The sequence below is a fragment of the Equus przewalskii genome, chromosome 21 (assembly GCF_037783145.1).
Source record: "Equus przewalskii isolate Varuska chromosome 21, EquPr2, whole genome shotgun sequence".
Taxonomy (NCBI): Eukaryota; Metazoa; Chordata; class Mammalia; order Perissodactyla; family Equidae; genus Equus; species Equus przewalskii.
In genome coordinates, this window is record NC_091851.1 from 35,635,458 (window position 1) to 35,659,434 (window position 23,977).

At 49.3% G+C, this 23,977-nt stretch overlaps 1 protein-coding gene across 2 annotated transcripts in view; it reads left to right on the plus strand.

The window, feature by feature from the left end:
• EYA2 (EYA transcriptional coactivator and phosphatase 2) overlaps window positions 1-23,977 on the plus strand; it is a 251,928-nt gene that overhangs the window by 68,471 nt on the left and 159,480 nt on the right. For both annotated transcript variants that reach the window (XM_070589359.1, XM_070589358.1), the window contains exons 2-4: window positions 6,293-6,411; window positions 19,683-19,737; window positions 23,329-23,471. In XM_070589359.1, coding sequence (XP_070445460.1) covers window positions 6,303-6,411; window positions 19,683-19,737; window positions 23,329-23,471 — 307 coding nt within the window. In that variant the 5' untranslated portion in view covers window positions 6,293-6,302. The remainder of the gene's footprint in view (window positions 1-6,292; window positions 6,412-19,682; window positions 19,738-23,328; window positions 23,472-23,977) is intronic.

Genomic DNA, 23,977 nt, shown 5'->3' on the forward strand with positions numbered 1-23,977 from the left:
GCTCTCCATTCCTTGCTGAATTTCATGCTTCCAGAGCATTTCTTTTGTCGTGCAGGTCTGCTGGTGGCAATAATCTTAATTTTGGTTTGTTTCATTTTTGTCTTCATTTTTGGAGCTTTTTGCTGGCACAGAATTCTCCATTGACAGATGAAATTCCGTTGTTTTCTAGTTTCCATCATTTCTTTTGAGAAGTTGTATTATTCCTTCTTTAAAGAGAATTTGTCTGTTAAGCGGAGTGTACCGTTTGACTGTGATATGCCCAGGAGTGTTTTTCTCTGTATTTATCCTGCTTCTGGCTCACAGAACTTCTTGATTCCATTGGCTAGATGTCTTTCATCAGTCTTGGAAGATTTTCTATCAGTTTCTCATTACATGTTGTTTATGACTTGTTCTCTCTCTCCTCTCCTTCTGTGGCCCCTGTGACATGTATGTTAGACCTTTTCTCCATGTCCCATATTTCTTTTATGCTTTTTTTAAACCTGTTTCCCAGCTTCTTTCTGAAATTTGTCTACTGACTTATCTTCCAGTTCATTAATCTTTCCTTCTGCTGTGTCCCATCTGTGGTCCAACTCCTCTATTGAGTTCTAAATTTCAATTGTTGTATTTTTCAGTTTTAGAATTTCCATTTATTTTTTAAAGATTCGAGTTCTTGAGCCAGCGCTGATGGCCTGGTGGTTCAAGTTCAGCATGCTACATTTCAGCAGCCCTGGTCCGGTTCCATACCACTCATCTGTCAGTAACCATGCTGTGGTGGCGGCTCACACAGAAGAACTAGAAGGACTTACAACTAGCATACACAACTATGTACTGGGGCTTTGGAGAGGAAAAAAAAAGAAAGAGAGAGGAAGATTAGCAACAGATGTTAGCTCAGGGAAATTCTTTCTTTAGTAGCATCCTCCATCCTAAATCTATTTTCTTGATCATGTTATCAAGGTTACTGGGAATGCCAAGTTTGGTAACTCCAGTGTCTGCATCTTATATGACTTTGGTTTTTGTCTTGGTTTTTGATCATTTCATCTTCTTTCCTTGCATGCCTGGTAATTTTTTATTAAATGCTCAACATTGTGTGTGAAAAATTGTGGGAACTCTGGAAGAGGACATCTTCCCCAAAAGAAAAGTAGCTTTTCTTCTGGCAGGTGGTAAGAGTAGAGGCAGACCACACTGATCCAGTGATGGATTCAGGTGACTCAAGACAGGACCTGTTTGGTTTGCCCTTGCTCCAAGGGATTGGCCTTTCAGGTTAGAAGCCTGCTGTGTTTACCAAGGATCCTCATCCTTGATGGGCCGTGAACTCCACTTTCTGCCTCCCTGGTACGGGGAGAAGGTACTTGCCAAAAGCTCTGCTTGGTTTCCTGCCTTCTTAGCTGCCCCTTCTGCCTGGCTTCTCCGACTCTCACCCCACTCCACTTAGGAATCAGCACATGGCTTGAAGCTCGTAACCATCAACAGATGCTCCCTTCTCCGTGGTTCTCGCATCTCTAGGGCATTTGTTCTTTGGGTCCTAGCTGCCTGAGTAGCTCTGAACTCCAGTTTTTGTCCCCCCCAGCCCAGTGAGACTGGAACACTCTAAGCTGTTCTTTTGTTTCTTCTGTGCTTATAAATCGGCAATGTCTTGAGGGGAAAAGTAGGAGAGGTCCGGCTGAACTCAGTCCATGTCTCATCTCTCCGGGATCTTGGGCCCTCAAGCCCTGCCTTGGTTGCCCTCCAATGCCTTGAAACAATGGGTTGTAGCTTGTATTTCTTATTGTGAAAGTGAGATTGAACAAAAAACACAAACTACCCCATCACAGCTGGGAGGTGAATTCGGTTGGAGAGTTTAATACATATTAGGAAAAATGGCTTATTTGCATTTTCTCCAATATTGGAGAAAAATGGAACTTTAAACCATCTTAAAAGGAAGACTTCAGATGAATTAAAGATAAATCTGAAATGTAAAATTCCAAGTCAGTAGCTTAAAATGTAGACAAATTTTAATATCCCAGGGTTAGGGAAAGAATTTTTACACCTAGAAAAAAGGAGATTATGGGGCAAATATGTAAGAATTTTTTGTTCTATAAAATACCATAAATAAAGAGAAGAGACAAATGAAAGATTAAGAAAAGAAATTTAAAGCATCTAAAACCAACAGTGAACTGCTGCCTGGACTCTACAAGGCACTCCAGCAAACGAACAAGACAAGAAGGAGGAAAACAAAAGAAAACCCAGTAGAAAAATGGGCAAAGATAAAAGATATAAATAGTTCCCAGAAACTCATGCCCCACCATTATGTGAGTATATGTTCGAACTCACTAGTAATCATAGAAATGCAAATTAAAACAGCCATGAGATATCATTTTCCATCCATCAGTTCGGCAAAATTAGAAAGCTGGGCAATGCCCAGTGTTAGCAAGAACTCAGGAAACTAGACGCTTCCGTACTTGTGGTGGGATTCTAGGTTAGCACGGGGTTAACAGAGGCCAGCGTGCTAGTACTTGATCGGGTTCAGATCACGCACACCAGCGACACAGAAACCCTCCTCCTCCAATAGAATAATTGTAAGGATAATTTTAAGAATTACTTAAGAATTTTAAGAATATATGTGTGTGTGCACACATGTATATGGATATACATAAATTATATATATTTTTTTTTAATGAAGATGTTCGTTGCAGCATTGTTTATAGAGGCTGAGAGATAAAGGCTTCCTAGCCGTCATCACTGGGGCAGTGCACATGGAATCCTAGCTATCAGCTAGATAACCAGCCATCAATATGTATGCATTTTAAAATCAGAGTACAAGCTGAAAAAAGAAGTGTAATAGACAGAATGAGATCTCGTGGACAACACTATTCATGTAAATTAAAACACACAGGGACCGGCCCCGTGGTGCAGCGGTTAAGTGCGCACACTCTGCTTCGGTGGCCCGGGGTTCACCGGTTCGGATCCCGGGTGAAAACATGGCAAGCCATGCTGTGGCAGACGTCCCACTTATAAAGTAGAGGAAGATGGGCACAGATGTTAGCTCAGGGCCAGTCTTCCTCAGCAAAAAGAGGAGGATTGGCACCAGGCGTTAGCTCAGGGCTAATCTTCCTCAAAAAGAAAAAAACAATTAAAACAACATGGTATCATTTTTAAAGACATATTTAATATGTTAGAGTCATTGTCTAGCATGGGGTGGAAAATATGGATAAATGGGAATTTTTAAACATCGCGTTGAGAGAAGCTAATCACTCATTTATAGATTTCCTCCCTCCCTCCCTCTGTCCCAGGCCCTCTGCCCTCCATCCCTTCCTTCCTCCCATCTTCCAACAGATGTTAATCAGGTGACAGAATGAACAGGATTCCGTGTCAGGTACTGTGGGGGAAATAAGGATGATTTCCACATTGGCTTGGCCTTCAGGGATCTTAGGCAAGAGTGTAAGACGAATACGCCACAAGCTTTAGTAGCAATACTCTGTCCCAGAGGTAAAGTTCACAGACACATTCCTGCTCTGCTGTTAGGTCAACAAATGCTGTTTGGATGTGCTAAGAGCTCTTGAGGATGACAGCAACACTCAGTAAAATAAATGAGCTATGTGACTGAGGCCAGAAGTGCCACATTGCTGTGTCTTTCCTCATCAGGCTTTTCCGATGATGCGTATGCCAGGATCTCAAATGCAAAGCCCTATAGGGACCGGGAGGAAATACAAATGGAAAAAGAGAGTCAAATGTAAGGCACTAGGGAGTGGTGGGGACTGTGACAAACTGGAGCTCATATGCCTGGACCAAAATGGGCAGCTGCTACTCAGCTCCAGCTGATTGTTGCCATGCAGAAATGTGACAATATTTTTCCATTTTCAAGAGAAGCTGAAAATCTAGATTTTTATGTGAAATTGCCTCATTTTTAAATATTGGCAACCACTTCAAATCTTCAAATATTTTTAAACCCTGAGGAGGAGGAAAAAACAATTCATGTTGTTTATAACTGGATTTGGTCATTTAGCTAACAATTTGCTGCCTCAAATACCCATACTTATAACACCTGGAAATTTAGAGACGAGTGCTATTTTTTACATCATTGTTTATTTTTTAATCTTAAATTATTTGTACACACCCAAAAGGATGAAGGGAATGAGTTTGGATAAAATGTAAATTTCTGGCACCTACAGTCAGACGACAGGTCGGACGTCTGCTCTTTGCCGAGCTCCACACATAATGCTTTGATGTATTAAAGGAACGAGACGCCTAGGCCTCTCTCCTGGAGGGCCTGATGGCAGTCAAGGGACAAGAAAACAGGCATTCAGGACATACGTATACATGGGAATGTTTAGGACCCGAACGTTTATCAGCTAATGTAAAGACATAAACGGTAGAAGCTGATTTGCATGAGATTCTCCCATCAGATTATAAAGTATGTATAAAGCGCTTCCTGTGGGCAAGTCCTGGAATAAGTGATGTCTTTTTAAAAAATTTCTAAGTGCATCAGGCATGCAAAGATGTATAGTAACCATATGGCAGTTTTCTCCTCATACCCTAAAACAGAGGTTGGCAAACTTTTCCTGCCAGATATTAACTATTTCAGCTTTGCGGGTCTCTATGCCCACTGCTCTGCTCGGAAGATGCAGTATGAAAGTGACGGGGGACGGTACCGTGACCAGTGAGCAGGGCTGCGCTCCGAGAAAACGTTTCCATGGATGCCGCACCTTGGCTTTCACATCATTTTCACGTCATGAAATGATATCCTTCTTAGGATTTTTTTCAACCATTTAAAAAGGTGAAAGCTATTCTTAGCTCACGGGTGGCACAAAATCAGATGACAGCTGGATTTGGATAGGCCATAGTTTGTGTCAACCCCTGAACTAAAACGTTACAAACACAGTTGAAACCCCAGGGCACCACTTCCCAAACTGCAGCCCCCTTTACCTGCAGTGAGCCGTTCTGAAATCGGTGTTTGTCGTTCCTAGACATACTGCTATCGTTTGTTGCTTGTGTCTGCATCCCCAAACAGCAGACAGTATTGATTTGTGTATTTTTCACTTCATAGAAATGGTGTCATACCTTGGGCACCCTCGGCGCCTTTGCCCGGGACTCCGTTTGGCCATCTCTCCATCATGCTGTGTGGCGCTCCAGTTCAGTCTTTTTCCCTGCTGTATTGTATTCCGTTGTGTGAGCAGTCTGCTCCTAGCTATTCTTCCTGTGGTAGCCAATGGGCATTTAGGTGGCCGCCTGTGACGTCTTTTCTTGACACATATCGTCTCTTTTCGTCTTCACCTGACTGTCAGGGAGGTACTGTGATCATCCCCCTGGTCCAGATGAGAAGACTTCTCGTTTAGAGCAGTGTGCTAACTTGCTCAAGGCAGTGAGCGGCAAAACTGGAATTCGAATCCGTGATCTTTTCACAGAATCCGAGTTTATAATCACGTCACTGTCAATCAGTGCGTTGTGTTTTATTCATGCAATGGTGACAGATCTGCCGAGGATGACCTTGCGACGCTATGTGGACTCAGAAAACTTAGCTTTCCCCTGAGGACAGCTTGAGTCGGCATCAAACCCAGCTGGTTGTAGTTTCGTCCTTTGAAAACTGCCGTGTGTGATGTTGTGCGTGTTAACCAGAACCCTCGTTTCCTAACCACGATGGGTAGGAATTTTGGCGAAATAAGTACTGACATGGTGCAAGAGCTGGAAAAGTTTTCAGTAAAAAAAGAAAGACCAGGGAGACTCGTCCCCCTTCTCACTGGCCCCCGTCAACATGTTGTCAAAATCGTGAGTAATTCTGGAGCTGGTGTTTTCTCTCTTGGGAGGGACCACCATGATGGGCGGTGGAGGTTTGCCACCTAAGGGACCTGTTAAATATTGCCGACGCCTTTTGACCCTTTGTCTGTCTGTACAAGTCACACTGCGTCCGTTTTTCTCTCTTCACTGCAGTCGACTCGCACTTCTCCCCAAGCCTCTGGCTTTTGAAAATCCACATCCATTCCCTCTCCGCCTGTTTCTCCCTTCCTCTTCCAGGAGGTCTCCCTGGCTTGCTCCAGCTCATTTCAGATGACATTTGAAAGAGACCAAAGTATAATTTTTCTAATGGCAAAATACAGTAGGAAGGAGGGGAAAGTTTTAATCGTGTGGGTCTATTCTCCAGAGGGGAGCAAATCCTTCATTTTAATTCCTCATTTCCCTTTGATGAAAAGTTTAGTGAATTTTTATTATGTAGAATTTATAAGACGGCTGGGTTTAGGTAATCAGCTTTAATATTTATACTCTTAGGGAAAGAAGTAGGAATCATTAGTAAGCATGCATAATTAATGAATAAATTATATTTCCCTTTGTTTTTGTTCAGGTACAAGGAAATGCTAGAACTGGTGATCTCACCCAGCCTCTCCGTAAACAGTGATTGTGCGGGGAAACTGAAGCTGGGCCGCGCTGACGCCGATGTCTGGACTCTGAGTGACGCTGCAGGTAGGCCTCCTGGCGTGGGTTTTGGTGGACCTGTGGTGGTCCCTGCTTGCCCCGCTGAGTATGTAAGGGACTGATGGCCTTAGACACACGTCCTTCCAGAAGTACTGCCGTGTGACAGCTTCTCCTGCTGCTGTTTAGAGCGTTGCCACTGGACCGAAACTTGGGCATACGTAGCTGACAATTTTTGTCTAGTCATTAGAGGGAAAAGTGTGCTAGTCTGTGTTCTGAGCTTCCTGCCTTGGTCTCCAGTTTCAAGAAATGCCGACACCTGCCGCCCCTAGTCAGTTTCGGGTGTGTTCCAGGCCCGGCCCTGGGCGTGTCCCGCAGGGTCGCGGTCCCCCGGCTCCGAGCCTCTCAGCTCCGTCCCGCCAGCGCCGCCTCCAAGCAGGCGTCTTGTTTACGGGGTTTTGACGCTGGGACGAGAACTCCTCTGCTCTTTGCTTTCAGGTCGGGTTGGAGTCAAGGAAGCAGAGGAGAGTTAAGCTGTTTAAAAAATTATTGGCAAATGATGCAGCCGGACTAGTTTTCGCCAGAACAATTCCAGCTATTGTTAGCTCTGTTTGGGATCTGTCAGCCTTCCTGGGAGAGCTGGAGTTAACAAAAGGCATTTAAGCTATTATGTTTAACCCTCGGGCTTAACCCTTTCTTTAACCGGCTTTGGGATTTGCTGCTGATGTTCTGGAACCCTCGGCTGTCTCTCCTTCACTGTCTGTGTTTGACGCCAGCTCAGGGGCACAAATACTGCGTAACTGTCGTGGAAAAGCAGAGAGACGTGTGTCTAGTCGACTATAACAGCCCAAGGAAGTGGCTTTAAGCAACTCCAGGGCTCCAGGAGTAATTAGTGCTGTCCCCAAGACTGTGAGGTTTCCCTTGCATGCTGGTGATGAAGCTGGAAGAGCCAGGAGGGTCTGGGCTCCCTCAGGCCAAACCCACACGGCAGAGAACATGCCCTCGTTCTTCCTGGCCCTTTGCAGCATCCCTGTAAACCACCCTGGGCTCTTTGAGAGTTTGAACAAATTCACTGAGCCGTGTTCAAAGTCATCCTTTTCTTTCTGAGTAGAGGCACACGTCACCTGGAGGCTGGCGTCCTTTCAGAGCCAGAAGAGATAGGAAAAGGCACGGACTGTGGAGTGAGGAAGGGCGGACTCTGAATCCCGGCCCCACAGCCTCCCAGCCAAATGGTCTTGGGCAAATTCTTGAACCTTTCTGAGCCTCGGTTTTGTCACCTGTCCAATGGGGGCATAGGGTGTTTACGGCAACGATTGAATGACATGCTGTGTGTAAAGTCCCTCACACCTGGGGGCATGGCGTGCTAGTTGAGTTTATTATTCCATTGTCCTTCTCCCCTGAGTCAGATAACCACAGTGAATTCAAAACCGCAGTTGCAGACCCCCAGCTCCTAGCCAAGTCTGACCCTCAGGCATGCCTGTGTTTGTTTCACACTGTGTTTTAAATAAAAGTGACCTTGTAAGGGGCTGGCCCCGTGGCCGAGTGGTTAAGTTCGCACCCTCCGCTGCAGGCGGCCCAGTGTTTCTTCAGTTCAAATCCTGGGCACGGACATGGCACTGCTCATTGAGCCACGCTGAGGCGGCGTTCCACATGCCACAACTAGAAAGACCCACAACTAAGAATATACAACTGTGTACTGGGGGTCTTTGGGGAGAAAAAGGAAAGAAATAAAAAAAAAAATCTTTAAAAAAAAAGGTGTAAAAATTGGGCGAGTTCTCATAAAAATCTGGATTTCTCTTGAAATGCCGAATGCTTTGGCAACGCTGGGCCCACATTCCCATCTGGCTGCCGCTGGTGGACACCGAGAGGCACCGCCTTTCAGATGAGTCCCTGCCTCTTGTCTTTAACTTATGTGAGCACATACTTAGTGCCAGGTCCTGTTCAGAGCAATAGAATGTAGGTTAATCCTCCTCCTCTTCTTCTGTCATCATCCGAGCAAACAATTGGCACTTGCTGTGTGCAGAGCAATAATGTAGTAACTCATTCACTCCCCGCAACTCTGAGAAGTGGCTAGTGATATTAACCTGATTTTACAGATGAGGAAACTGAGGCACAGAGAGGTTAAGTGGCTCGATCGAGGTGACACAGTTAAGTGATCGTCAAAATTTGAACCTAGGTAGTCTGACTCCAAAGTCTGTTCTCCTAGTCAGTCATGGACTGTTTCTCCTTCAATTTTTACACTCCTGTTAGGGCAGGAGCCCCTTCTGCAGATGTGAAAGTAGAGGCACAGGGGAGTTAAGTCACCAGCCTCAAGCTGCACAGCTCACAGCAGGGCCAGGAATCAGCCCCTGGCCCTCGGGCCCCAGAGTCTCATCTCCTTCTCTCAACTCAGCATCACTTTCTGCCAAGCTCTTAAGAGTGTCCACAGCCCTGATGTCTGTCCTCACAGTGATGGCACCCACAGGCACACTGTTTCTCTTCTATTTTGTGACTGGGAGCTGTCTGCGCCCTTTCCGTTGCCCTGGAGCAAGCTGGTGCCAAGGCGACGGCTTGGGGTAGGAGCGATGGGGCAGAGAGAGGTGGCTCCCAAATTCAGAGTGGGCCAGGCCGGCAGGGTCACCTCGCACACACACACTTTCCTTTCTCTCCAGTGGGGTGTGGGCTCCGGGACTCTGCAGGGGACATTCCACCCCAGCTGTGGCCTCGAGTGCCAGGCTCGGCTTCCCTTCCTGCCAGGCCTCTTGATCTCCCTCCTTCTGGGCCCTTCCTTCTGTTACAGGGTCGTTGTTGAGTGACCGCAGCACCCAGCTCCAAGGAGGACCCCAGGGAGACCGAACCACAGGGCCTGCGCCACTCAGGGCGACTCTGGGGGGAACGTGGACCCAGAAGCCCCCAGTGGCTCCTGTTGAGTCCAGCTCTGCCTCTTACCAGTCGTTGGTCCCTGGCCTTATGGCCTAACCTCTTTGGGGTTAATTTGCCTCATCTATTAAATGGGAATAGTTATCCCACCAACCTCATAGAGCTGATGTGAGGATGAAGGGAGTTAAAACGTGGAGAGGACTTAGTGTTTTAAAAAAGTATAGAATACGATCTGAATTCCTCCCTCTGGCCGGCAGGGTCCGCTTGTCCGTCCCCGCCAGCCTCTCGGACTCGTCTCCCCTGTGCCCTCAGCTCGCGGGGCCCAGCCCCTGGCCTTGTTTCCTCTGCTCTCACTCACAAGTGTGGTTCGGCCCTCAGGGCCTTTGCCCTTGCTGTACCCTCCGCCTGGACCAGGCTCCCCCAGGCTCTGCAGGACTATCCCCTCACTCCTCAGTTCTCATCACAGAGGTCTTTCCTGGCAAAAGTAATGGTTCATTGATTCGTTCATTTAGCAAACGTTTATTCAGCCACATGCCCAGCATTGTTTCACATACTAGAAAGACAACACAAAAACCCCTGCCCTCCAGGAGCCTGTGCTAGGTTGCTGGTGGGGCAAGAGGCTGATAATAACAGTAAATAAGCAGAATAGATAGTGTGTTGGATGAAGATACATACTGTGGGGGCGGGGGGGACATTAGGAAGGAGGACGAGGAATGCAGGGAAGTGGGTTGCCCTGTTCCATTAGGGTAGCTAGGAAAGGTGTCACTGCGAAGATTACACTTGAGCAAAGACCTGAAAGAGATGAGGGAGGGCACTTGATGCAACATGGAAGAAGAACCTTATGAGCAAAGGAAACAGCAAGTGCAAAGGCCCTGAGGCAGCAGTGTTCCCAGAGCACTTGAGGAGCAATAAGGAAGCTGGTGTGGTTGGCCCCAGGGAGAAAGGGGACAATGGGGCAGATGAGGTCAGAGAGAGAACGAGGGTCAGACCATGCCAGAGTTTGTGAGGCCCTGGAAGGACTTTGACTTCTACCCCGAGAGAGATGGGAGCCATGGGAGGGTTTGAGAGCCTGCAGAGCCCTCAGAACACCCAGCCAGGCTGTCCCGTGTCCTGTTTCATTTTCTTCATATTCCTGCCCTCCTCAGAAGTCACATGTTGGCTCCCTTGTTGTCTGTCTGTCTCCCCCGTGAGAAGGCAAGCTCTTTGCATCCAAAGTTCCAAAGTTGCCTCCGCATCTGGGAGCAGGGGGTACTTAAGCACGTAGTAGGTGCTTAAGAACGACTTGTGGAATGAATGGGCACAGAAGACAAAGCAGTCTGCAAGCCCAGAAGACTGAGCCATTGAATGAGCGCCACCCTCCCGGAGCCTAGTGTAGTTTCACACCTTACGGCCTTTGCACGTGCTGTCCCTGCCACTGCCTGAACAGCCCTTCCTTTCCTCTTTTTTTTCTGTGAAAGATCCATTTCTAGCCACCAGGTAGTACATAAATACACGATGCTCATAAAGATTCGAAAGGTTAAGTCCATTCTCCTTTGCCGCATCCACCAATCTTCGTCTTTTCCTCCCTCCCTGGAAGTAACCACTGTTACCGTGTTTTGTGTGCGTCTTATGAAGACCTTTCTCTATGCAATTACATATGTGTGAGTGTATATTTATATAATTTGTGTATGTATATTTATGTCAATATATATTTATAAATGTGTATTAACTATAGACATCGTAGTATTGCTGGAAAAAATTTTGAGGCACGAAAGCCATCCTGCCCAACATATTTTCCATAACTCGCTTTGTTCACTTCAAGGTACATTAAGTAATGATCCACTTCTTTTTTTTTAACTGAATCACGTACCAGAGAATGGCTGTGCCCCCGTTCGTTTTGTCATCTCCCTGCGGATGAACACTGAGGTTATTGTTAATTTTTTGGTCTTACAAGCGGTGCTGCCGGGTATCGTCATGCGAGCTGCTGTGTGAAGATGTGCACTGTCTCTCTAGAGAAGTTGCTGAGGGGTGGGAGGGTGGCATCAGAGGACTCTCTTCCCCTTCCCTTCTGCCGTACGACCCCCCCCCCCCATATCCAGCATCACCTCTGCCTGCTTGTGAAACTCCCTGAGCCCCTCCACAGAGAGAGGTGACGGTTTCTCGTTCATCCCGTCATTTCTCCAATCAGGCAGCCAATAGATTATTCAAAGCACCTGTTGTGTACAAGGCACTGAGAATTCAGCGGAGAAACAAGCCCGCCCACTGCCCACCTTCAGGGACTTGGCATCCTGACGGTCATTCTGCTCCCACCGGCACTTTTTGCATCTCCCCATGGTCACTGCAGATGACATCCTACAGAGTGTGGGCTCAGCCTGGCCATGTGTGTCTCCCAGCCTTGTCACTGGCTCACTGTGTGAACCTGGGAAAATTCCTACCCCTCTCTGAGCCTCAATCTCCTCATCTAGACAATGCAGCTGTGTGTGTTTGTTCAGCAAATAGTTCACGAGTGCCTGCTGTGGGCCAGGCCCTGGTGCAGGTGCCAGGGTTGTAATGGGGAACAAGACAGACAAGTCCCCCCTCCCACAGCCTAGGTTCTAGTGGAAGAGGCAGGTACTGAATTTTTTAACAAATAAGGGATTATAGATCGTGGTCATTTCTGTGAAGAAATGAAGCAGGAGTGTGATGGAGATGGACCTGCATGTGGGCCGGCGGCTGGGAAGGCTTCAGCGTGGTGATGTCAAAAGCTTTGCAGATGCTCAACGCTTAGAACACTCTCAGGAGAGGTTAGCTGTGTGTCTCTCCCTCTTCAATGTGCGTAGAATGACCTGGGGACCTTAAATTGCATATTCCGATCCAGCCTGAGAGTCTGCATTTCTAGAAACGATGCCGATGCTTCTGGTCCACCAGCCACTCCGAGTAACAAGATGCTAGCTCGGCGGTCCTCAGGTTCTCCTGTGCATCCGAATCACCTTGGGAGTTTTGTTAGCACTCAGATTGCAGGGCCTCACCCCCAGCATTTCTGATTCTATAAAAGTTTGGGCCAGGGCCCAAGAATCTGCATTTCTAACAAGTCCTAGGTGATGCTGATGCGGCTGGTCCAGGGACCACACTTTGAGAATCAGGCTCCAGCACTGGTTTTAAATCTGGATGCGCATCTCCTAGGAAGTTTTTGAAATTGTTAATAAAATGCTAATGTCCAGATCCCACCCCCATAAATTCTGACTTAATTGGTCAGAAGTGTGGCCAGGCAACAGGATTTTTTCAGAGCTCTCCAGATGAGTTTACTGTGCACCCAAGGTTGAGAACTGTTGTTCTAGATGGTGAATTCCTCCAAGACAAAGACAATTTCTTATTCTTATGTATGTATTAAAATTTCTGTTTCTAATAAGCACACAGCTCAGCGCATGGCTCATGGTAGATCCTTAAAAATTATTCATGGGTGGATGGGTAGGTAGATTAATGGATGGATGGGTGGAGGACGGATGCATGGATGGATGGATGGATGGAGGATGGATGGGTGGATGGATGGAGGATGGATGGATGGATGGGTGGATGGATGAGTGGATGGATGGATGGATGGGTGGGTGGATGGATGGATGGATGGATGGGTGGATGGATGAGTGGATGGATGGATGGATGGGTGGGTGAATGGGTGGATGGAGGATGGATGGATGGATGGGTGGATGGATGAGTGGATGGATGGATGGATGGGTGGGTGGATGGATGGATGGATGGATGGGTGGATGGATGAGTGGATGGATGGATGGATGGGTGGGTGAATGGGTGGATGGAGGATGGATGGATGGATGGGTGGATGGATGGATGGATGGGTGGGTGGATGGATGGATGGATGGGTGGATGGATGGATGGATGGATGGTGGATGGATGAGTGGATGGATGGATGGATGGGTGGGTGAATGGGTGGATGGAGGATGGATGGATGGATGGATGGGTGGATGGATGGAGGATGGATGGATGGATGGGTGGGTGGATGGATGGATGGGTGGGTGGATGGATGGATGGGTGGATGGATGGATGGATGGACGGATGGGTGGGTAAATGGGTGGATGGAGGGTGGATGGGTGGTGGATGAATATAGAGTGGTCTTGAGGAATCACAGATAACTTCAGGTTGATAATGGCTTTGAATCCTTAGTCAAGTTTCCTTAACTTCCCTGTGCCTCATTTTTCTTCTCGTAAAGTACAGATAATAACTTCCTCATTGGGTTCTTAAGGGGAATAAAGGAGATAAGACTCATGCAGTCCTTAGCACACTGCCTGGCTTGTAGGAACCACTTGAGAAACATTAGCTATGGTTCATTACCTCTTCAAGGGAAAATTGGATTTGAATTGTATCCCGCCTTCTGGAAGGAGGGAAAAAACATTACAGAACTAAGGAAGCAAAGCTGAATAGAGAAAATTTTTCTTTTCAAATGCAGATACGCTTTGCAGAAGCCACGGCTATAATCTCATTAAGTGTTTCCTCGGAGGGGTGAAACCACTGCCCCACGGAACAGGTGGGGCCGTCACCTTCTCTGACGTCCTCCACCTCCTCTGCCCTGGGCGTGACAAGGTCTAATTTTCAGTTTGGGTCTCTCCAGTTCCAGCCGGGCTGGCAGATTTTGAATCATTCCGCCCAAGCCCGGTGGAGCTGCCCAGAGCTCTGCCCGGTCCTCACCTGGGCACAGATCAGCTTCACCTTGGCTGCCTTTAAGCCTTTCTCAGCTGGCTTCCTGGGGGTCTTAGCACCTCTCGAGGCCTTAACAGCCTCTGCCTGCACGGAGCAGAAATCACGCTGTGTGGGCTGTTGGCGTAGGGCAAGGAAATTCCCAGGCCCCTGTTCATGGAAAAGGGCCCTGACTATTGTTACTATCTGATGCCCTCCACGGGTAGAGAACGTCCGCCTGTGGCTGTGTCTCACAAACTTCACACATTCTCAAGCCACTTTCTGCTGTATATTCACACCACCAATCCTGTTACTTGCTTGCTAATTTTTCTTTAAAACAACTCGCTTTCAATAAATTCATTTTAAAAGGACTTAAAACCAGCTCCAGAAATGAAAACTTAGGACCTTGATAGTCTTGTTGTGATTTAATATGCATGACAATAAATCTGTGATGATTTAAATAGAAGAATGTGTGTTTACGTACCCCCGAAAATGCTCACGCTCTGGGGTGCCCTGGCCTCATTCCTTTCAGTCCTCAGACACAGCCCTGAGAAGGACAAATGACTTCTTCACTGTCACACAGCCACTCAGTGAGAGTCGAAATTGGGATGCGCACTTCAGGACTCCTAATACGGTGCTCCGATGTGCTGTCGCTGTCCCTGGTCTGGGAGCGATATAAGCCGCTCACACGAGGGAGGTGAGCTGCTGCGGTTTGCAGACACACACCTTTTATAGCAAAGACCTGCCTCGAGACATCGCGCACTAGAAATTGTCTCATTCCACAAGGATCAGTCGGAAGTGGCCCCTGGGGTCCAATTAGGCAACATAATAGCAGTTGCTGCTTTCGGAATCATTAGCTTCTTAATCCTCCCAGTGAGAGGTAAAAAAAAGTGTGAACATTCAAATTGGGCTCACAGATTTCAGTGGCTTAAGCAGGGGCCCCCGGAGAACGGAAAGCGAATAATAGCTCCAGTGTGTTGAGCGGTTTCCCTTGGCAAGTACCTGCCTGTGCAGTCCTTGTGCAGCGGCCCTGTGCGTACGACATACCGTCCCATTTTGTGGGTGTGGAAACTGAGGCTCAGAGAGAGGAAACAACGGGCTCAGATGACACAGTTGTGTTACAGCAGAGTCAGGATTCGAATTTGGGTCTGGCCCCTTAAGCCCACATGCTTTCTTTGGAAAGAACGTGAAGTTAACAAATTAGGAGATTTGGGTTGTAGATCTGGCCCCCAGCAGGTGCACGGTGAACATTTGTTGACTGCGTGAATGAACGAACCAAGAGCGTGTGTCCTTGAGCAAGTCATTTGACACAATCACATACTCACATGATCACGTGTAAGTGTGTCCTCACACACACAGACCCCAGCTTTAGTTTCCTCAGATTAAAAGTGGACCTTATGCTTTGCTCATTTGTGTTACCTTCTCGGCCCCAATATGCGTTTGAGCTCGTGACTTCTGGAAGCGAGGTTTATCTTTGAACCCAGAGTTGTGATACTTTCTAATAATTTGCAGTTATTAGCCCGTGGTCTAAACTCTTGCTACTCAAAGCGTGGTTTCAGACCTGCCGCAGCAGCGTCTCCTGGGAGCTTCCTGGACCTGCAGACTCGGGTCTGCATATTTACAAGCACCCCCGGCGAATCCCGCGCACGTTAAGGTTTTAGGCGCACTGCTCCGTACCATCCACTTTCTTCCTTTGCGCCTTGTTATAATTGTCGTCAAGTTCTTATTTGTGTAATCATTTGTTTGCCATCCTCTCCCCCACTGAACAGGAAGCCCCGTAAGGGCTGGGACCCTGACTGCTTTTGCTCACTAGACTAACCCGGTTCCTGGCGCATGCCCAGTACATGAATGAATGAATGAATGAATGAGCTCATCCAGATGCTCTGGTCATCTGTTTGGCTAATCCTATGCCCTTCACCCGTAGGAGGCTCGGGAGGAAGAGGAGGCTTAGAGTTTTAAATTCAGAAGTAAACGGAGGCGGCTTTCTGCCCCTCCCCGCCTGAGAGCTGGCGGCCCCATTTTCTGTGCCAGCCACATCCCCCGAGACACGTGGAGTAGCTCGGTGTAAATAGATTTGGCTGTGCGGAGTCAGGTCACTGGGGCTGCTTCCACCACAGGCAATGTGGATGTAAGTCACCATCCGTGACTCCGTCGACCTCAACCTCGTCCGTCATGGCAAGTTCAATGGCACTGATGAGGTTGACAACAGGAAGCTGTGGTCAATGGGAAGTCCATCTCCATCTGCCAGGCAGCAGATCCCACCAATATGGTGGGGGAGGGCGATACTGCTGCTGAACGTGGTGTCCTCCCCACCCTGAAGATGCTTGCAGCTCCCTGGGAGAATGGAGAGAAAGGGTCATTTGCCCCTTGTGCTGATGGCGCCGTGTTTGTGATGGGGTGACCATGAGAAGTATGACCACACCCTAGGTTGCCAGCATGCTCGCCTCCCCCCACCCCACCCACCACTGCTGCCAGGGTCTGTGACACTTTGGCATCATGGAGGGACTCATGACCACAGTCCACACCCTCTCTACCGCTCTGGCAGGCTGTGGTACGATAGCCATGCTGCTGTCCAGAGCATCTGCCTGCCTCCCATGGCGCTGCAAAGCCTATAGGCAAGATCGTTCCTGAGCTGCACGGGAAGCTCGCTGGCCCGGCCTCCCATGTCTCCACCCTCAGTGTGTCTGTCTGGCTCTGACCTGCCATCTGGAGAAAGTGTCAAACACAGTGGCTTCCGGAAGTGGTGAAGTGGGCATCCAGAGGGCTCACTGAAAGACGTCTGGGCTGCACTGAGGACTACGTTGTTGCCTGCCCCTCTGACAGTGATGCCCACCCCTCCACCTTTCACAGGGGGGCTGGCGTTGCCTCCACGGCCACTCTGTCAGGCCTACTTCCTGGTGTGCAGGTCATGTGCGGATACAGCTGCAGGTTGGCCTCCTGGTCCTCATGACCTCTGAGGACTAACAGCCCTGGACCACAGCAAGAGCAGCAGAGGGAGAGAGAGGCTCTCTGCCCCGGGGGAGCCTCTGCCCCACAGCAGTGAGCATCTCCATCCTGACACCGTCCCACCCCAGACCCCTGAAGAAGGGGAGGAGCTTGGAGAGCGCTGCCTCGTCACATTCCATCAGGATTCTCACTGAGGTCTGCAGCATCCTCACCAGGGAGAAAAGGAAGAAGGAAGGGAGGGAGAGAGGAGGGAAGAGGATAATGGGAATAATGCACCCATTTGGTAGGTTCTCAATTCCCCCAAGTCTCCTAGGATGAAAACATTAAATGCGACACCAGTTTTTTTTTTAATAGATAAAAAGCCTGTGTTTTTCAAAAGTCACGCAATCTGCAAAAGGAAATGCTCCTTGACGGAATGCCTGTTTCTCGCCTGCACAGTCCTCCCGGGGGCCACTGGGGTGGGAAAGGGAGACTGTTCTGGGTCTGCACCGCAGGAGAGGGAGACCTGCCCATGTGGGAAGGCATGCTGCTCCACGATGCCGAGGAACTGAGGAAGCCGGCGTGAGCACATATGCAAATCGTGGCACGGAGGCTGTGGTGGGGGAGAAATGGCTTCAAACGTGTAAGGATGCCGAGTTAATCCGAGCCCATAGGAATGTTTCCGTAGATTTAGATTTTTATGAATATTTACATATTTATTAAAGAAAACATATTCAAAATGTTTAATTCAGTAACTTATGTATTACTAAACACACTCAAATGGTGGACTTTGATCGATAATGAGACTGGCTGCTTTGGAATGACAGTTCATTCTCTGGTCCTGGAGGAGAGTGGAGAAGGGGATACGGGAGGCCCGGCCTGGGGCAGCACACCCAGAGTAGGGGCCTTAGCCTTGAGTGAGCACCCGCTGTGTGCCGGGGCTTTCCATGGTGTTAGACCACTGCCGTTCCAACTTATTTTTAATATGACACATAGTAAGAAATATATATTTTTACACCGTCATGCAGCACACACACACACAACACACACCCATCACATTCTCGTATCTATAACTGGAACAAAAGTCTCACGCAATTGCTTCTTCCTATGGGCAGTATTTGGTGATATTGTCTATTCTGTTTTCTTTTTTAGTCTAGTTGCAGCTCTCTAAATGGACTTCAGGTCTCCCACCCCCACCCCAGTGGTTTGGGACTCAAACAGAATTTGACCCAGCCGGGGAGTGGACTTGGGACTCAGAAGTATTTGGGTTCAAGTCCCAGTTGCTGTGCCCACACGCTGTGTGGCTTGAGCAATGCACTTAGCCTTCCTCAGTTTTTTCATCTGTAAAATGGGGATAATGACATTGCCTGCCTCCTGGTATTGTCATGAGCACTGAATGAGATCATGCATATGAGCAGTTAACACGGGGCCTGGCCCGTAGTGCACTTCTAAGTGGATGCTGGTTGCTATGATGGTGATGGCTGTCATCGTGGGCTGCAGTGTTGCGGTGGAGAAGACAAACTCTGGAGCCAGAACACCTGGGTTCAGATCACAGCTCCATCCCTTATGATCTGTGTGGCCTTGGGTGAATTACTTGAACTCTCTGGGCCTCCAGTTCTTCATCGATAACGTGGGGGTGTGAATAGAACCCTCCTCATGGGGCGATGATGAGGATTAAAATAATTAATGCAGGTAACGGATTTAGAGGAGAGCTTGGCACGTAGCAAGTGCTGGGTAAACGATGGGCGTCGTCATCATCTTCTCGTTGAATCCTCACTCGTCCTTGGGAGATGAATATTTTCCCCATTTCACAGGGGGGACCTCTGAGGCCCAGCGACTCCAGGCAGCCTGCCCGGAGTGTCATTGCTGCAGGGTAGGAGCTGGAATTACATTTGGCCCGCTGAGCCTCCAGCTCAGGGGCTGAGAGAGGCTCGGAGCTCCAGGGACCTGGGGGCATTTCTCAGGAGGCACAAGGACACCAGCCTCTGCCCTCCATACCAGGGAGCGTGAACTGGCAATCAGTACACACGTTGTCTAGCATTTGCCAGGGCTCCACAGTGAGGCCCTTGAGTTCTGTTGTTAAAAATGACAGCGCACCAAACGCTCCCCAGGGAACTGTCCATCTGTGGAATTATCCTCTCGCAAACGTCCCTCCATCTGAATTCCACCGCCTTTCCGTCACTTCCTGCATTATTGTCTCCTGCCGATGGCTGGATGCTGGGTGCCCAGGAATACAGTGTGCACAGGGACACAGCCTCATCAGGAGCTTGGGCCGCTCCCGTCTCCCTGATCCATGGTCTACCTTTCCCTGAGTGCTGGGGCCAGCCCCCCCGAACCCCCTGGCTGAATTTGGGAGAGAGGGGAGGAACATCAAGGTGATGTCGTTGGAAGAAGGGAAATGGATGTTGGATAATCAAAGCCAACGGCAGCCGGCCATTCTGGGGTTCTTGGGGTTGCCTGTGAGGCAGGGGAGGGACTGGTTCTCCATCCTGGAGTGGAAATGGCTCCAGCTTGGGAATCAAGAAACCCGGTTCAGGTCCCAGTAGTGCTGCTGTCTAGTCACGTGAGCTGGCTCAAGCACGTTCTTTCTGTCCCTTTGGCCTCAGTTTCTCCATCTGTACAATGGGTGGGGTGTGAATTCCCCTCTGACGTTTCAAGATGCTATAGATTCTTCCCATGTACCTTCCATTAGTACCTGGAGACAAGGCGCACCCGGAAGGGGTTTTCAAGGAGGAGAACGCTCGCATGTTGCTTCTCGGATGAGCTTTTGTGGTTGAGAAAGTCCCTGGCAGCAGCTCTCGATTTCTTCCCGCTTAAGCTGCCGTCTAAAGTCACAGCTTCTGTGGAGCGTCGCTCTGACAGCTAAAGCCCTTCCAATTTTCCTTTCCCCCCAGGCATCACGGCATCAGCCCCTCCGGCCCCTCCGAGCGTGTCCCAGCTCCTCGCGAGGTGAGTACCTCTGGTTTCTCCTTGGCTCCCTCTTTCTCTTTCTCTTTCTCGAGGGCAGAGGCTCTGGAGCCAGACTCCCTGGACTGGAGTCTGAGTGCCAGCACTCGCTGGCTGAGCGACCTGGAGCAACTGACTCCACCCCCCTGGGCTCAGTCTCCCCATCTGGACAAAGGGGACAATCATGATGTCTGCCTATGAAATGAGCTAAAACATGTAAAAAGCGCTTAGAAGGTGCCTGGAACAGAGCGTTCTGACAGTGTTGGCTGTGGCTTTCTTCCTTTTTTCATTCTTTCCTTCTCTTCTTTCCTATGATTAGACTCTTTCTCAATTCCTCCCTCCCTCCTTCCCTGTTTCCCTTTTTTTCCTCCTTCCTTTCCTCTCCCACTTTTTCTCCCTCCCCTTCCCTCCACCCCACCCCCCCTTATTCTTCTCTCTCTACCTCCCTCCTTCTATGCTTTCTGCCTGCTCCAACATTCACCCAACACTCCTCATGCCAAGTCCCCTGCCGAGTCCTGGAGACTCAGAGATGAGTGAGACAGAGACCCTGCCCTCGGAGAGCTTCCAGTCTAGTGGGGGAGACAGACAGACAGACAGACCAATCAGAGATCTCAACACAGCGGGTGGCATAAATGCCCCACCTCAGTGTGCGCAGGGGCAGAGGGAGCTCGGGGACGGGCACGGCTTACCCGGGGTCCCCCCGTGCCTGCCCTCGGGGAGCTGCCACTCTGCACCTGAGAAGCCCTGGGTTTGGTCTGGCTGGACGGTCAGCGCACCCTGTCTGGATGGTCAGCTCCTCCCTATCTGGACACGCTCCACCCGTGACGGCCCTGGAGCAGCTGTTTACGAGGAACACGCTTTCTCCACCTTCCTTTCCCTCCAGATATTTTGGGGGTTGTTAATATAAACTGAGGTCTGTTCAGTCTGCCGACTTCTCTTCACTGCCTCGGGTTAGAGAGCTGCTCTGTCCTTCCTCTGGGTTTTCATTTTAGCCCCATTTACTCCGAGGAGGGTAAGTAGGTTTTGCTAGGAAGCAGGACTTGGTCATCTCAGATTCCCACCTTCTGCTCCTAAGGACAGGTGTACATCGGGAACGTTCTCAGATAAGGGTCTCCGCTCAGCACAAAGTCCTGACGCACCGCGTGCGTGTCCAGGCGCCTCACAGAGTGGGAATAATGACTATCAAACGCCTTCCAGGAGTGGTTCTGGCGTCTCCAGCCCAAATGAGTTGTCATGCATTTTGGAACAAGTTCCTAACCCTTGATCATGTAGTAGTCAAAACGAAAGAGCGCATGAGAACATCTTTTTATAACTACTTAAACTTTTGTATCAGTCTCACACCTGCCGTGAGGCCTCAGATGTCGGAGGAACTCTGGAAACCAACAGGTCTTCACTGAGTGACGTACCCAGAATGGGATCAGACGCGGGTTTGGGGGTCTCATGAGCGTTTGCTGGGAAACATGACAGTTAGAATGCTTAGACAGAGGATGGCGGGTGCACGTGGCGCTAGCGTCCAGGTATGTGATCTACGGGGCCAGCGGGCATGGCCTCTGCAGCCAGCGTTCAAAGTCTGCACCAGCTGTGTGCTTTCAGTGTGTCTCTCAGTCTCTCTCCGCCTGTTTTCTCATCTGTAAAATGGGGATAGGAATGGTCCCTCCCCCCAAGGATTGTCATGCTTGTTATGAGGTTTCAACGAGCTGATCACCATAGAGTAATTAGGACAGTGCCTGGCACATAGTAGGCATGAGTTGTTAGCTGTTTTCATCACAAAGTGAAGTGGGCCGTGGACACTGTTGCAGACAGAGGGTGATAGTCTCAAGAGGTGGCCGCTCCTCACACCCAGCTGATGGCGCGACACAGGACAGGACAGACCCAGGCTTGCCAAAGCGTCTGCTTTGCAAGAGAAGGGGGAAATAAAGAGCATGTGTGTGTTTGTGTGTGTGTGATGTGAGAGAGAGAGAGAGATGAGAGGGAGAGAGAGAGGGCGACCTCCTGGTTTTAAAACATTGGCAATGAATTCAAATAAAAATAAATAAATAACTGTTCCAGCCAAAGAAATTCTATTCCTGGACCCCTGGACCTCGTGTGGCCCCTGGGCCGCCATCTTGCTCTCTTCCTATTGGAAGAGCCCACCTTGACTTTCTTTCCTGCTGCTGGCAGGGCCGGGTCCGTGGCAGTCTTGTTACAGGTGCTGGCTCTGGAGTAGGGTCCTGAGGTCAAGGTCGAGATTTCCCACTCTTTCTAGCTGTGGCTTCAGGTTTCTTCCCTAAATGAGAGCCAAGAGCCCCCACCCAGAGCGTCGAGATGAGCGTCTCAGGAGATTTCCTGCTCCCGTGGGGCCTGAGTATCACAGTTCCCAGCTGGTGATAAGAGCGCAGTGAAGGGTGGCAGTCGTCACGTTGCAGGTGTCTCAGGTCAGCGGCCCTTCCCGTCCCAGCCCCGTGGAGCCTGTTACTCACCACGGAGGGCAGAATCCAGTTGAGTTCTTTAGTTGTAAGTGGCAGAAATCGACTCTGGCTGGTGTAAGACCACCAGGACTTTTGGGGGAAGGTTTGGAGTAGCTCAAAATGTAAGTCAAAGTGGAATAATCAGGCTTCAGGCAAGACCAAGGAGGGGCTGGCCCCGTGGCCAAGTGGTTAAGTTTGCGCACTCTGCTTCGGTGGCCCAGGGCTTCACTGGTTCGGATCCTGGGGGTGGACCTAGCACCCCTCAGCAGGCCACGCTGAGGCAGCATCCCACACGCCACAAGTAGAGGGACCCACAACTAAAGTATACAACTATGTACTGAGGGTCTGGGGTAAGAAAAAGAAAAAAAAAGGATTGGCAACAGATGTTAGTTCAGGGCCAATCTTTAGAAGAAAAAAAAAAGAAAGACCAAGGACAGCTTCTGGGATCCAAGCAATAGGAAGGAACTAAAAGACAGCTCCTCTTTTGGTGTGGCTGTTGGAATGAATTATTCAGCCCAAGATTTAAATTCCCAGGGCAGAGTCTGATTGGATGGTCTTGCATCATGCACCCACCCCTTGGCCAAGAGCAGGGCATCTTGATTGACAGCGCTGCCAAACTACAGTCAATTGGAAGGTGTCTAAATTAGGACAATGGCCGGGTGGGACAAGCTCTGCTGCGGTAATCAATAAACGCTGACCTCATGACTAAACACCGCAAATAACAAAGGTTTGTTTCAGTGTGGGTCTGATGAGATCTCTCCTCCACACGCTGACTCGAGCATCCAGCATGTGTCCGTATTTTGGCTCTGCCTTCTCCGCCTGTTCCCTCCACAATCGCTGCCTGAAGAGGAGAGAGGGCAGGAGGCGTCACAGAAGTTGGTTTTATTGGCCAGACCTGGGAGCGGCTTATACCTTCTCTTGGGCAGAACCCAGCCACATGGTCTAATCTGACTGCAAGCGAGACAGGAAATGTCTCTTCCTGGTGTCCAGGAAGAGGGGAAATGAAGTGGGATTTGATGAACACCACACTTGTCTCTGCCCTGGAAAGAGTCAATACCCAAAGCAAAATGGTGCTGTTGAGACCAAAATCAGGAGGAAGGGATGCTAGGCTGGGCCTGGAGATTTAATCTTCTCTCCTTCCATGCAGACCCTGCGCACGTATCCTACCCAGCCAGCCTCCCTCCGCCATGGCAGCCTACGGCCAGACACAGTACAGCGCGGGCATCCAGCAGGCCGGCCCCTACACGGCTTACCCACCTCCAGCACAAGCCTATGGACTCCCTTCCTACAGTGAGTACCAAAGCAAGCCCTGCTTTCCCCCCGGGGTTCCCAACATCATGGTCTTTCCTTTGCCCTGTGGCCTTAGTTAAATGCAGCCAGCCTAATTTTGGATTAGAGATAGAGGAGAAGGATAGACGCCTTAAATATAGTTCAAGTTCTGCAGACTATATGAAGGCCTCTTTTAATTTCAAGAAGAAGAAAGTTAGCCCAAGCTGGCTTAGGGAAAATGGAAATTTAATGATTCACATACTGGAAAATGTAAAGGTACAGCTGACATCAGGTATGGCTGGATCCAGGTGCTCACATGACATCAGGAGGAAGATGTCTCCCTCCATCTTCAGATGTTTTCCTCTGAGTTGGGTTTACTCTTGCACAGGTTCTTCCCACATGGCAGCAAAGATGGTGCCTATCAACTCTGGGTTTTCATCCTTTCAGCTCAGCACTCCCAGCAGTTCCACCAGAATCTCATATTGACCCCCATTGGCCCAAATTGGCCGCATGACAATGCTTAGAAC